At 46.7% G+C, this 13,315-nt stretch overlaps 1 protein-coding gene across 1 annotated transcript in view; it reads left to right on the top strand.

Annotated features, from left to right (window-relative positions):
- LOC126456025 (retinal guanylyl cyclase 2) overlaps nucleotides 1-13,315 on the top strand; it is a 337,992-nt gene that overhangs the window by 135,073 nt on the left and 189,604 nt on the right. Inside the window, 1 exon segment of the mRNA XM_050091780.1 lies at nucleotides 12,181-12,373. Within this exon segment, the coding sequence (XP_049947737.1) occupies nucleotides 12,181-12,373 (193 nt within the window).

The following is a 13,315-nucleotide window of genomic DNA, read 5'->3' as shown; positions in this document are numbered from 1 at the left end:
TATCTGAATTCAAACCACATGTCGTCTACACTTATATTATTAGTTTGGAAGGAGTGGAGATTGTCTCTCAGGAAGGTGTCAAGTGAAATTTTACCTGCTTTTTTGAATAGGTATATTTTTCGTTTCACAACATTGGGGACGGTGGCTGTAAAAAATCACATGACATCAGCGGAGGGAATCACTCGTTAAGTTCGTAACGCTACCAGCAGTCCAGTTAGTACAATGACTGTCCGTAGGGAGATAAAAAAGCATGTGCTTTAGTGGTAGGGCAGCTCCTCAGAAGCTACACACTTGAAGTGGTGCAAACAGCGACGGCACTGGGCGCCGCATGATGAAACGAGTGACGTGGAGTGATAAATCGTCTTATAACTTGAAGATGTCCGATGTAAAGGTTTGGGTTTGTCGAATGCGTAGAGAACGTAACCTACCATCATGCGTAGAGCCAACAGTGAAGTACAGAGAAGGTAGTGTTACGGCATGGAAGTGTTCTTCATCGTTAGCGTCTGGTACCCTTACCGCGCTTAAGAAAACGCTAGAAGCGAAAAGATATGGAGCACCTTTTACAGCATTGTGTATCGTGTACAGTAGGGCAACAGTTCGGAGACGATGACTGTTTCTACCAGCATAATTTTTCTTTCATAAAGCAGCATCTGTGAGACAATGTTTTGTGAACAAAGACTTTCCTGATATGGACTGTGTTATAGAGAGACCCGACCTGAACCTAATGGAACATCTCTGGATTGAGTTAGAGCGTCGACTTTGCTCCAGGCCCCAAGGACGAACCTAAGTACCTTCTCTGGTTTCGGCTCTTGACTAAGAACAGGGTGCCTTTCTTCCACAGACATTTACACACCTCATTGAAATGTCCCCAGCAGTGTCCAAGCCGTCATAAAGACGAAGCGTGGAAACATCCAATTCAGATGTCTGCTAAAAAGTGTACTGGTACTTTTGATACATTTGCAGCCTAGGTAGTAGTTGATGGAGCTCGTGTAGCGGAAACTCTGTAGAGCGACTGTGATGCAGGCAGTTCCATAGATTATCTGCAGCCTCAAATTTCCCCGATGTTGGCTTCCTGGTGGAACAAACCTGCTTCCTTCTGCATAAGCTTCTTCTGTTCTTCTCGGTACCTGCACTTGGTCCAAAACTAGCTGAAATATATTAGTTCTGATAATAGTCTATGGCAAAACTGTGGTCGACACCAGAGGTAGATTTAAAAGACCTTCATGTAACTCTTGATGTAAATTTTCACTACCGGCCGCTGTGACCGAGCTGTTCTAGGCGCTTCAGTCCGGAACCGCGCTGCTGCTACGGTCGCAGGTTCGAATCCTGCCTCGGGCATGGATGTGTGTGATGTCCTCAGGTTATTTAGGTTGAAGTAGTTCTAAATCTAGGTGCTTGATGACCTCAGATGTTAAGTCCCATAGTGCTCAAAGCCATTTGAACCATTTGAAATATTCACTGATATGGCCAGTTTCGGATCCCACTTATAGTTCGCATTAAAAAATCAAATGTTCAAATGTGTGTTAAATCTTATGGGACTTAACTGCTAAGGTCATCAGTCCCTAAGCTTACACACTACTTAACCTAAATTACCCTAAGGACAAACACACACCTATGCCCGAGGGAGGACTCGAACCTCCGCCAGGACCAGCCGCACAGTCCATGACTGCAGCGCCCTAGACCGCTCGGCTAATCCTTCGCGGCAGTTCGCATTAAAGGAATGCAGACTGTTACCTACCACACTTGTTCATAGATCGTTAAATTGTTTAGTGCAGTAATCACACTACACAGTCTAATCATTCTATCCACACGTGACAAAAATTTAACGCATCAATTCACCAATCAGTGTCCTCATACACATTTCAGGAACTCTTAAGATAGTGCACAAAAATAGTCATTAGTCCGTCAACACTGTCCTGCAAACGAGTTATGGTTCTTAGGAGTCAATAATCACTGTTCCTCTAATAACTTCTCACTGGGAATTCATTAGTAATTACTGAACAGAAGTCATAGATTAAACCTGTGGCTGAAGAAAACGAACTGTACGCAATATAAGCGAATATTTCAGTATATTAATTATCGGATTATATGGCACACTATCACGACAACAGACATAGTCGTTGCTCACTTTATTCTCGGCCGCAAGCAGTCTGAGAGATGTACTAGGTCTATATAATGTTTCGCCTATGAACAATATGTTTTACACTACTCATTATTAGCAGAAGCCAACTTTAAAACAATATTTTATGACCCTCAAAATACTTATCTATCTAATTAGTGAGTTACTTAACAAATTCTGCACGTCACATGAAACACAAAAAAATATATCAACAAAATTATAATGCCAAAATTCAGAATCTAACTACAATTTTGATATAATTTGCAACTGAAGTCAGTTATGGTCTAAAGTTTTAATGTTCATTAATTCGGAAGATAATTAGTTCCAGACACTTTTAGATACTCTACAGAAAAATTGGAAGTATCTACTTTCAAATGATAGGCATTAATATGCTGAAATATGTTTCCTACCGCCCACTCAATATGTAAGGTCGTACTGTATGACCCTTTCCAATTAACAATATTTCAAAATTAACCAAGTTTCTTAGTTAGCTAATTAAATCATTGCCACTAGATTAGCAAGTGGTATATTATGAGCAATGAAATTCAATGGGACTAAACTTTTGGTATTGGGTATTAGGTACACTATCATAATGTCATTATCATAGTATAGGAAAAAATTTAGAAAATCTTGGGGGGCAGCAAAATATAGCAGACAAGATTGGATACTCAACTTGCTTCGTTTCACAGGGAGGAGAAAGTTAGTGTTTAACTTCCCGTCGACAACGAGGTCATTAGAGACGGAGCACAAGCCAGGATTAGGGAAGGATGGGGAAGGAAATCGGCCGTGCCCTTTCAAAGGAACCATCTTTGCATTTGCCTGGAGCGATTTAGGGAAATCAAGGAAAACTGGCCAGACGGAGGTCTGAACCATTATCCTCCAAACTGCTACTCCAGTGCGTTAACCACTGCGCCACCTCGCTCGGTATTATTAAATCTGTTTCAATTTTCACTATGAAAGACAAGCCAGATAGTAAGTTTTCCCAACCTATTTGTTAGTGGACAACACGTGCAGTACTATCCTAATTAATGTAGATAAACCCGCTTCAGTTGTACTAACGTTTATTTAAGCCCGCCCGGTTAGACGATCGGTCTAACGCACAGCTTTCCGGAGCGGGAAGGAGCGCCTGGTCCCTGGCACGAATCCGCTCGGCGGACTTGTGTCGAGGTCCGGAGAGCCGGCCAGTCTGTGGATGCTTTTTGGCGCTTTTGTTGTGGCGTAACAAGCTAGTTACGCCACACTGAGAAGGGAGCCGAAGGCACGCGTACACACACGCCGACTGGCGTCAAGTCTGGAACAGGATACGTTATGACTGCTATAAAGAAAATACGTAGCTTTGGAATATACTTAACTTTATTCTTTGTTGGTCTACAACGTTCTTCTTGAGACATTTATACGCTAACTCTCAAACTAGGTAAGGCTAATGGCGCCTTGCTACGTCGTAGCCATGGACTTAGCAGAAGGCTATTCTAACTGTCTCTCGGCAAATGAGAGGAAGGCTTCGTCCGTATTGTCGCTAGCAATGTCGTCCGTACAACTGGGGCGAGTGCTATTCCGTATCTCGAGACCTGCCTTGTGGTGGCGCTCGGTCTGCGATCACACAGTGGCGACACGCGGGTCCGACAGGTACTAAAGGACCGCGGCCGATTTAAGCTACCACCTAGCAAGTGTGGTGTCTGGCTGTGACACCACATTCCTCCCCCGCAAATCGGCGAACGGTCGTGTGATAAGGCTTCCGCCCGCCGTGGGGAGGACCCCATGTTGACGTATGCGATGAGGTGGGGAGCCTAACAACAGGCGAGGCTGTGCCACCCGCACCCGGCCATACGGTCCGAGGGGAGCGAGGAAACGCCTGAAAACGTAGTCCAGGGTGCACGTCAACATGCGGTGTATGCGCCCGTGAAGAGACAGGAGGGGCCGAAGGGTCGACCTCCATTGCGTCGGGGTACCCGACGCGCGATGACGTCATGCGGTCCGGAGCGGGCAAGAGTTCCATGGCGGAGGACAGCTGGTCACGGGAAGCGATCGGCGGCGCGTGACCCAGGGAGGCGCCGGGCGGCTGCAGCGAAGCGTCGAATGCGGGCGGCGCCGGCGGGAGAACAGGCGGCGGCGGCGGCGGCTGCGGCGGCGCGTCGCCATGGGGCAAAATGGAAGGCATCGTTGGTAACACCTGGGGATGAGGCAAGCCAGTAGATGGGTCCCCAGGGCGCTGACCGGACGGCACCGTCGCTGAAAGCAGACGGGGAGCTCAGAACCCGTGCGACGACAGAGGCGCAGCTGATTGAGATGCCTACGCACCTCACCAGAGGCCCCCAAAACCAAATACATCGCGCGGCCGAGGCAGCGAATAATGCGCCCTGCGAGCCAACGCCGTGAACCGCGATAGTTGCGATAGAATACAACGTCGCCTGGAGCAAAAGCAGGAGTCTGCCGCTGCACAGGAATCTGATGCGGCGGATGCAGCAAAGACATCAAGGTTCGATGAGGACGACCGTGGAGCAACTCAGCCGGCGAGCGACCATCTCGGGGCTGAGAGCGATACGAAGACAAAAAGAGCAACAACGCGTCCTCCCGAGAATGCGACTCTTTCAACTTCAACATCTGTGACTTGAAAGTCCGGACCAATCGTTCAGCGGCACCGTTTGACTGAGGCGAAAACGGCGCGGATGTCAGATGTTGAATACCATTGGCCTGGCAGAATGACTGAAATTCTGCGGACATGAATTGTGGGCCATTGTCGGAAACAATAGTCTGCGGAAGACCTTCAATGCAAAAGATAGCAGACAACGCTTGGATGGTGGCAGATGACGTCGTGGAAGACATCCGGACAACAAAAGGAAAATTACTGAAGGCATCTACCAGAACCAACCATCGAGCATTCCAGAATGGACCAGCAAAATCGATGTGCAAGCGTTGCCAAGGGGAAGTGGCTTTTGGCCATGCAAAGACTTTCCGCGGCGGCGCGGATTGTTGTTCGGCACACGTCATGCAAGAAGAACACATATTCGTAATCGCAGCATCGATTCCGAACCAAGTACAGTGCTGACGAGCAAGTTGTTTCGTTCGCACTATACCCCATTGTCCTTGGTGAAGAAGCCGTAACACAGAGGACTGTAACGAACGTGGGACCATGACTCTGGACTGATCATTATCAGAACGCAACAACAAAACACCACGTCGAACAAAAAGTCTCTCCTTGTGAGCAAAAAATCGGCGAACCAACGGATCCTCGATCCGAGACTTTGACAAAGGCCATTGCGTAGCAACAAAACGCAAAACGGTAGCAAGGACAGGGTCAGCAGCTGTGGCTGTAGCTACACGACGAAAATCAATCGGAAACGATTCGACCACTTCATCGGTTTCCGAATCAATGAACAGGCAAGCAAGTTCGGAAGAATCGAATGCTTTATCCTCAGCAACAGGCAAACGGGACAACGCATCGGCGTTTCCGTGCTTAGCAGTGGACCGATACAAGATATCGTAGCGGTACTGCGAGAGGAAAATAGACCAGCGAATGAATTTCTGCGCTGTACGTGGAGGTACAGGCTTGTTCGGATGAAAAAGCGATGTCAAAGGTTTGTGGTCCGTAGGCGGCTAGATGAAAGCCAAACTGTCGGGACCATTCTGGCCACGATTCTTGCGCTGGATCGTAGTGCCTAAAAGGCGGTGCAACTGCATGTTGTGGCGGCGGCAGCGATGTAGCGGCAGCTGCCGCATCGGTTTGAATGGCACGTTGACCCTGGACGACCTGTCCAAGGGCATCCAATAACGCCTGCGTCTGCTGATTCTGCAAGCGATAAAATTCGGACAGTACATCTGGCGAAGCCATGACACAAGTAAATGTAAGCAATCAGAAAGAACACTTCTCTCGTCGCCAATCTGTTGTGGTGTAACAAGCTAGTTACGCCACACTGAGAAGGGAGCCGAAGGCACGCGTACACACACGCCGACTGGCGTCAAGTCTGGAACAGGATACGTTATGACTGCTATAAAGAAAATACGTAGCTTTGGAATATACTTAACTTTATTCTTTGTTGGTCTACAACGTTCTTCTTGAGACATTTATACGCTAACTCTCAAACTAGGTAAGGCTAATGGCGCCTTGCTAGGTCGTAGCCATGGACTTAGCAGAAGGCTATTCTAACTGTCTCTCGGCAAATGAGAGGAAGGCTTCGTCCGTATTGTCGCTAGCAATGTCGTCCGTACAACTGGGGCGAGTGCTATTCCGTATCTCGAGACCTGCCTTGTGGTGGCGCTCGGTCTGCGATCACACAGTGGCGACACGCGGGTCCGACAGGTACTAAAGCACCGCGGCCGATTTAAGCTACCACCTAGCAAGTGTGGTGTCTGGCTGTGACACCACAGCTTTTCTATCTGCTTCGGCGAATGCGGGCTGGTTCCCCTTATTCCGACTCAGTTACACTGTGTCGGCGATTGCTGTGCAAACAAGTTCTCCACGTACGCGTACACCACCATTACTGTACTACGCAAACATAGGGGTTACACTCGTCTGGCGTGAGACGTTCCATTTGGGGGGTTCCAGCGGGGGCCGAACCGCACAGTAACTCCTGGTTCGGTGTGGGGCGGCGGAGGGGTGAAGTGGACTGCGGTAGTCGACGTGGGGTTGCGGACCACTGCGGCTGCGGCGTGGACGGACCCTCTCCGGCGTTTCTAGGTCCATGGTTAACATACAACATTTACTTAAACCACGAGTCGGTCGTGATTTAAATAAATTTTAGTATAACTGAAGCGGATCTCTGTAAGTTAATGATCATGCCTCTCAGCTCCGGAGCCGGCCGCAGTGGCCGAGCGGTACTAGGCGCTTCAGTCTGGAACAGCGCGACCTCCACGGTCGCAGGTTCGAATCCTGCCTCGGGCATGGATGTGTGTGATGTCCTTTGGTTAGTTAGGTGTAAGTGGTTCTAAGTTCCAGGGGATTGATGACCTCAGATGTTAAGTCCCGTAGTGCTCAGAGCCATTTTGATAAGCCGTCTATCAGCTGCCAAGAGGCGTTGCCATAGAGACGTTCGCAAAATCGCGTTCTAGTGAAGCGAAGCAGCGTTCTAGAGACGCGAAGCAGCTGTGCGCAGCGTACAGAAACTATCCGGGATCATGCTTTTTAATTTTGATACGGGACATATATTTGTACATTGTGCACATTTGTTTGTGTGACTGTTTCATAATTTCATAAGTGTTTTCACGAATACAGGGAAAAGAAATTTTTACGATACTTCACTGCAAACATAGTTAATGTTTTGTTTTAATTTTTTATATACAAGGGTCGTCCACAAAGTAAGTTCCGTTTTTATTTCTACCCGCGGCAGCGCTACGATCATAGTTCCGTGCATGTGCAGCAGTTACTCTGACTCAAGGAGAAGACATGAACACCATTTACAGATCGCTGCTGCCGTCGTGTGCTTCTTTATAACGTCATCAGTAATTGAAAATGCCGCCGCATGTGAAATCAGATCTGTGATTCGTTTTGTAAATGCTAAGATAGTTAAACCACAGGAAATTCATCGGCAAATCTGCGAGGCTTACGGAGAAAATGTTATGTGTGATTCAATGCGGGCCGGGGTGGCCGAGCGATTCTAGGCGCTACAGTCTGGAACCGCGCGACCGCTACGGTCGCAGGTTCGAATCCTGCCTCGGGCATGGATGTATGTGATGTCCTTACGTTTGTTAGGTTTAAATAGTTCTAAGTTCTAGGGGACTGCTGACCTCAGAAGTTAAGTCCCATAGTGCTCGGAGCCATTTGAACCATTTTTCAGTGATTCAGTGGTTAGAAGATGGGTCAGACTGTTCAATGAAGGACGTGATCAAGAGGACGATGAAGGACGAAGTGGACCCCCGTCTGTGGTTACTGATGAACTGGTTCACACAATTGAAGAGAAGATTAAGCACAACCGTATGTTTACACTTAGTGCCACTGCTATGGAAATTCTGCAGTTCTCACGATCACTAATTCATGAAATTGTTACTGAAAAACTGAAATTTCGAAAACTCTGCTCACGTTGGGTACCCAAAATTCTTACTGAACAACACAAAAACAATGGATGGACAGTGCACTTCAGTTTTGGACACGCTACAATGAAGAAGGTGATGGTTTTCTTTCTCGGATAGTCACGGGGGGTGAAACTTGGGTATCGTACGATACCCCTGAAACAAAACGGCCTTCAATGGAATGGAGGTACACTTCATCCCCAACGAAAGTTAAGCCTAAGCAAATCTTGACACCTCGAAAAGTCATGTGCACCGTTTTGTGGGACAGAAAAGGCATTTTGCTGATTTATTTCTTACCACGAGGCCAAACAATCGATGCACATGGTTACTGCGAGACCATTAAGAAATAGAGCCGCGCAATACAGAACAAGCGCCGAGAATTACTGTCAGAAGGTGTTGTTTCTTTCCCACGATTATGCCCGACCTCACACGGCGAATGTGACCAAACAACTCTTACGGGAATTTCACTGGGACGCGTTTGATCATCCTCCGTGCAGCCCGGACCTCGCTCCTAGCGACTTTCAGCTCTTCTTACACCTAAAATCTGTCGGTGGTGGTCAACACTTCAACGATGATGACGAGCTGAAAGAACATGTTACCACATGGTTGAATACACAGGCGGCAACCTTCTATGAAGAAGGCATACAAAAACTTGTGCAACACTATGACAAGTGCCTACAAAATTTCGGAAGCTATATAGAAAAGTAGTTTAACAGTTGTAAATTTTTGTACAATAAATATTTTTTCTCTGTCTGTACACGTTTGTTTTATATAACCAAACGGAACTTACTTTGTGGACATACTTCGTAAAGTTGGCAAAATGAGTAGCCAGGCAACGCCTGGTTTGTAATCTAGTTTTCACAATAAATTTTTCTGTATCGAAAACTATGATGATCCGACGACTATTTCGCAGAAACGCAGCTACAAACAAATAATCATATGCAGAGTGTCTATGTAGCTGGAAGCGTGTCAGTGGTCGGCCGCACACTGTGAGTCTAGCGTCCTCGCTGTCCCATGCGGCTCCATACAACTTGGGCCGCAGCGGCTCACTATGCTGAAACCCGGGCGCACGGCAAAATGCTGAGTGCACGGGGCGGCCGACCGCAGTCGGCTGCGTGTGCGTTGCGTACTCGCTTTCCTTGCAAGCTTGGCCACGTCCGACCGGCAGCAATTCTGGCTGTGAGCGTGGCCGAACGAGAGTGCGCTGTGTGGTACGCGAGACAAGACTACACGACGTATCGCTCCCCAGATTCACTGGCAAACGTTCCTCGGCGAGCCCGCTTAACTCCTCTGCACGGCTGCACTATCAAGTCAGTCTGAGAACAGTCTCGCCAGCCTCGTTCTAACCAGCGAGACAGCGTCAAAATTGTCGCCACTCCTATGCCACAAATAAATGCCCTGCAGTAATTTAGCCGGCCAGTGTGGCCGAGCGGTTCTAGGCGCTTCAGTCCGAAACCGCACGACTGCTACTGTCGCAGGTTCGAATCCTGCCTCGGGCATGGATATGTGTAATGTGTGTCCTTTGGTTAGTTAGGTTTAAGTAGTTCTAAGTTCTAGGGGACTGATGACCTCAGATGTTAAGTCCCATAGTGCTCAGAGCCATTTGAACAACTTTTTTGTAGCAATTTAGCTCCTTTTAAAAAAAGACGTATCACACCGATAGATTGGAAAACAAACGCCGCTAACAGTTACAACGCCATCTCCAATTTCTGCTAGCAGCTCCCGACTATTACCTCTTCGAAAGCAAAACAGGATAATACAGAGGGGTCCAAAAAAATGTATCCACTGTTTGAAAGCCCACAACTGGCAAATTTATTGACGGCGTTGTCTCATCTTTGGTAATGCAATAGTTTGTAGTTCCGGCAATCGCCACATGCGGTGTACTGCGTTGTTTTGTTTTGTCAGATGACAACGCCAGATATTCAGTGTTTTGTTCTTAGTTGCACCTAGTTACTCGAGCAAACATGGCTGGCGCAAGGCTTACATTCGATGAAAGGAAGTCAGTTTTGACGTGGTATTTTAAGTACGAAAACAGTAATGAGGTTCAACGGCAATGGCGAAATGAGTATGAAACAGAGCCACCGACACGTTTAACGATTTGTCGCATTCGAGACAAATTTGAAGGCGAAGGCTGTGTTAAAGATGTACACAAACAGCGATCTGGACGACCTGTAACAGTAACAAGTCCAGCTAACTCCCGTCGTGTGTTACAACAATTCACTCGCTCACCACAGAAGTCTGTGAGACAGTGTGCCCTTGAAACTGGAGTGAGTCGCTCAAGTATTCGGCGAATTTTGAAGACACAAAGTGGAAGTGCTACATCCCACGATTGCAATAATCAAGGACGACCTAGATCGTAGAATGGAGTACTGCAAGTGGTTTACTAACATGGTCCGCAACGATGAAGAGTTTGCAGAGATGATTGTGTGGTCTCATGAGGCACAGTTCAAACTCAATGGTACAGTAAATCGCCACAAATGCATCTACTGGGCCGACGAAAATCCGAACGTCCATGTAGACAAAGCCGTGAATTTGCCAGGAGCAAATGTGTGGTGTGGGTTGTCTTACCGGGGCTTGATTGGGCCATTCTTCTTTGACGGCACAGTTACCGGTGAGGTGTAGCTTCAGAAGCTTCAGACATCCATTTTACCTGCCATCCGAGACTTGTATGGAGACGAAAGAATTTACTTTCAACGAGATGGTGCCCCAGTCCACTACCAAAATCGTGTTAGGGCGTATCTCCACGAAAATCTACCAGGAAGATGGATAGGCCGTAGAGGTGCTGTGGAGTATCCACCACGTTCCCCAGACCTAACTCCTCTGGACTTTTACCTGTGGGAACACTAAAGGACGTCGATTATCGACAAAAGCCACGCACATTGGATGAACGTCGAGAATCCATCGTACATTCAAGTGAAAACATCCAACTGAACACGTTGCAGTCAGTAGTTCGTGCTGCAGTTCGGCGGCATCGTTTGTGTGTGGATGTTAATGGTGACCATTTCGAACACCTACAGTGATATCTTTAAGTTGGACTTTAAGCTACACTTTCACCAAAAATGAGACAAATTCGTCAATTAGTTTGCAAGTTATGGACTCTTAAACAGTGGATACATTTTTTTTTGACCCCTCTGTATATTTAACGACGTTGATCTGACAATCTATTATTATTATATTGATGATTTTTCGGCTAGGAACCTCTGTATGCAACTGAATGAAGGCATCATTTGTTTTGCCAGACGTGTTTTGCCTCTTTATTCAGGCATCTTCAGTGGGTGGGACCGAGCGAGGTGACGCAGTCGTTAGCACACTGGACTGCCATTCGGGAGGACGACGGTTCAAAGCCACGTGTGGCCACCCTGATTTAAGTTTTCCTTGATTTCCCTAAATCACTTCAGACAAATGTCGTTATGGTTCCTTTGAAAGACCACGGCTGGCTACCTTCCCCATCCTTTCCTAATCCAATGGGACCGACGACCTCGATGTTTGGTCCCTTCCCCCAAATCAACCAACCAACCTACATTCAGTGGATGGGTGTGCTGACATTGCTCTACATGTGATCTTGCTGTACTACTAGCGAAGCTGTTGTTCTGTTTATAGCATTACAGAGTTTTCGGCACAAGAGACATCATGTTAACATAACTACTGAAAAACTGACTGGAGTGAGAAGGTCTAAAAGCAGACCTACTCATCCTCTTGAGGTAGAGGCGAATCCAGAGGGCGGGGAGATTGGCTATGGGGCTCCACAGAAAACTTCCCCTTCCCCGCCAAAAACTACACTGTTTCTTCCACAAAAAAAAATTCTTTGCATCCCAGGTTTAGATTAACAGTTTCGAAAATCCGCCCTCACTCCCCCCAAAGACGAAACTCCTCGATTCGACTCTGTAATTTTAAAGATAATGAGGAGCTCCTTGAGTAAATGTTCCTCAAAGTTGCTAAAAATCTGAACTTTTGGACGGGGATGGCTCCTGTGTGACATGTAGTGATTTCCAAGCTGTTAGAGTACAGAAGCCATTCCGAAAATGCTGTGTGGTTAACAGTGAGTGGGTGTTTTGCAGCTCAGTGGCGGACAAGCTGAAGCTGGGCATGCCGGTGGACCCGGAGGACTTCCGCGAGGTGACGATATACTTCTCGGACATCGTGGGCTTCACCACCATATCCGCCTACTCGACGCCGTTCCAGGTCGTCGACCTGCTCAATGACCTCTACACGTGTTTCGACGCTACAATAAACGCTTACAACGTCTACAAGGTAGGTGACATTTCTCTTTCTTTAAACGGAAATTTGTATACGATAATTCACGGGTACCAGGTATACTCAATAACTATTTTTTGAATGTAGTCTCAACAGTGTCAAGGTGTTTAGCAAAAAAACCTGTGCATTAGCTGAATTGTATTTAAATACTCATCCGCTTACGATTATACTACTACACAAGCACTGAATGATCCGAAATCAATCGATATTGTAGTCACCTCTCAAGATACCGTTCAGTATCCACAAAAATTTCTAAATTCACTGAATCGAGCTAGCTTTCCGCTACACAGTTTGAGGCTTAAAGTCGGCGCTCCTGTAATGCTGTCATGCGATGTCAACCATACTAAAGTTTGTAGCGGTACCCGTTTGCAAATTAACATTACGAGGAATACTGTTACCAAAGCTACTATTCTTACAGAGTCAGCAGCTGGAGACGTCACTCTCATATTCCGTATAGCAGTGATCCCAACAAGTTTACTCATTCATTTTAAGCAGCTTCAATTCTCATTCAGGTTTAGTGTGCAACAACAAAAAACAAGACTCAAGGTCAGACCTTCAAATATGTTGGAGGTGATTCACGATCAGAGTGTTTTTCGCATAGCCTCTTGTATGTAGCCCTTTCGCCAACTGGTAGATCATAAAACCAACTCGTACTCTTACCACATAGTATCAAAAAGCGTAAAATCTTCTATATTTTGAAGTTCTGTAATCGTATTGTGTACAAAATTTTAAAAAAATCCTTAAAACTAATGGAAAACAAAAACGAACACAAAGGAGTCTTTCCCCTTCGTATTATATACTATTTATCATAATTTCGAGTTCCATGCCTTCAAAGTGGGGAAGTCGCAACGTGGAGTTCAAATTTGCGTCGCAACGTGGAGTTCAAATTTGCGTACTCACAAAATTCCCATGGATACCCTACTGTATATGAGAATGTAT

Source organism: Schistocerca serialis, chromosome 2 (genome assembly GCF_023864345.2).
Source record: "Schistocerca serialis cubense isolate TAMUIC-IGC-003099 chromosome 2, iqSchSeri2.2, whole genome shotgun sequence".
Taxonomy (NCBI): domain Eukaryota; kingdom Metazoa; phylum Arthropoda; class Insecta; order Orthoptera; family Acrididae; genus Schistocerca; species Schistocerca serialis.
The sequence above is the reverse complement of the archived record's forward strand: the minus strand, read 5'-3'. Positions and strand labels throughout refer to the sequence as shown.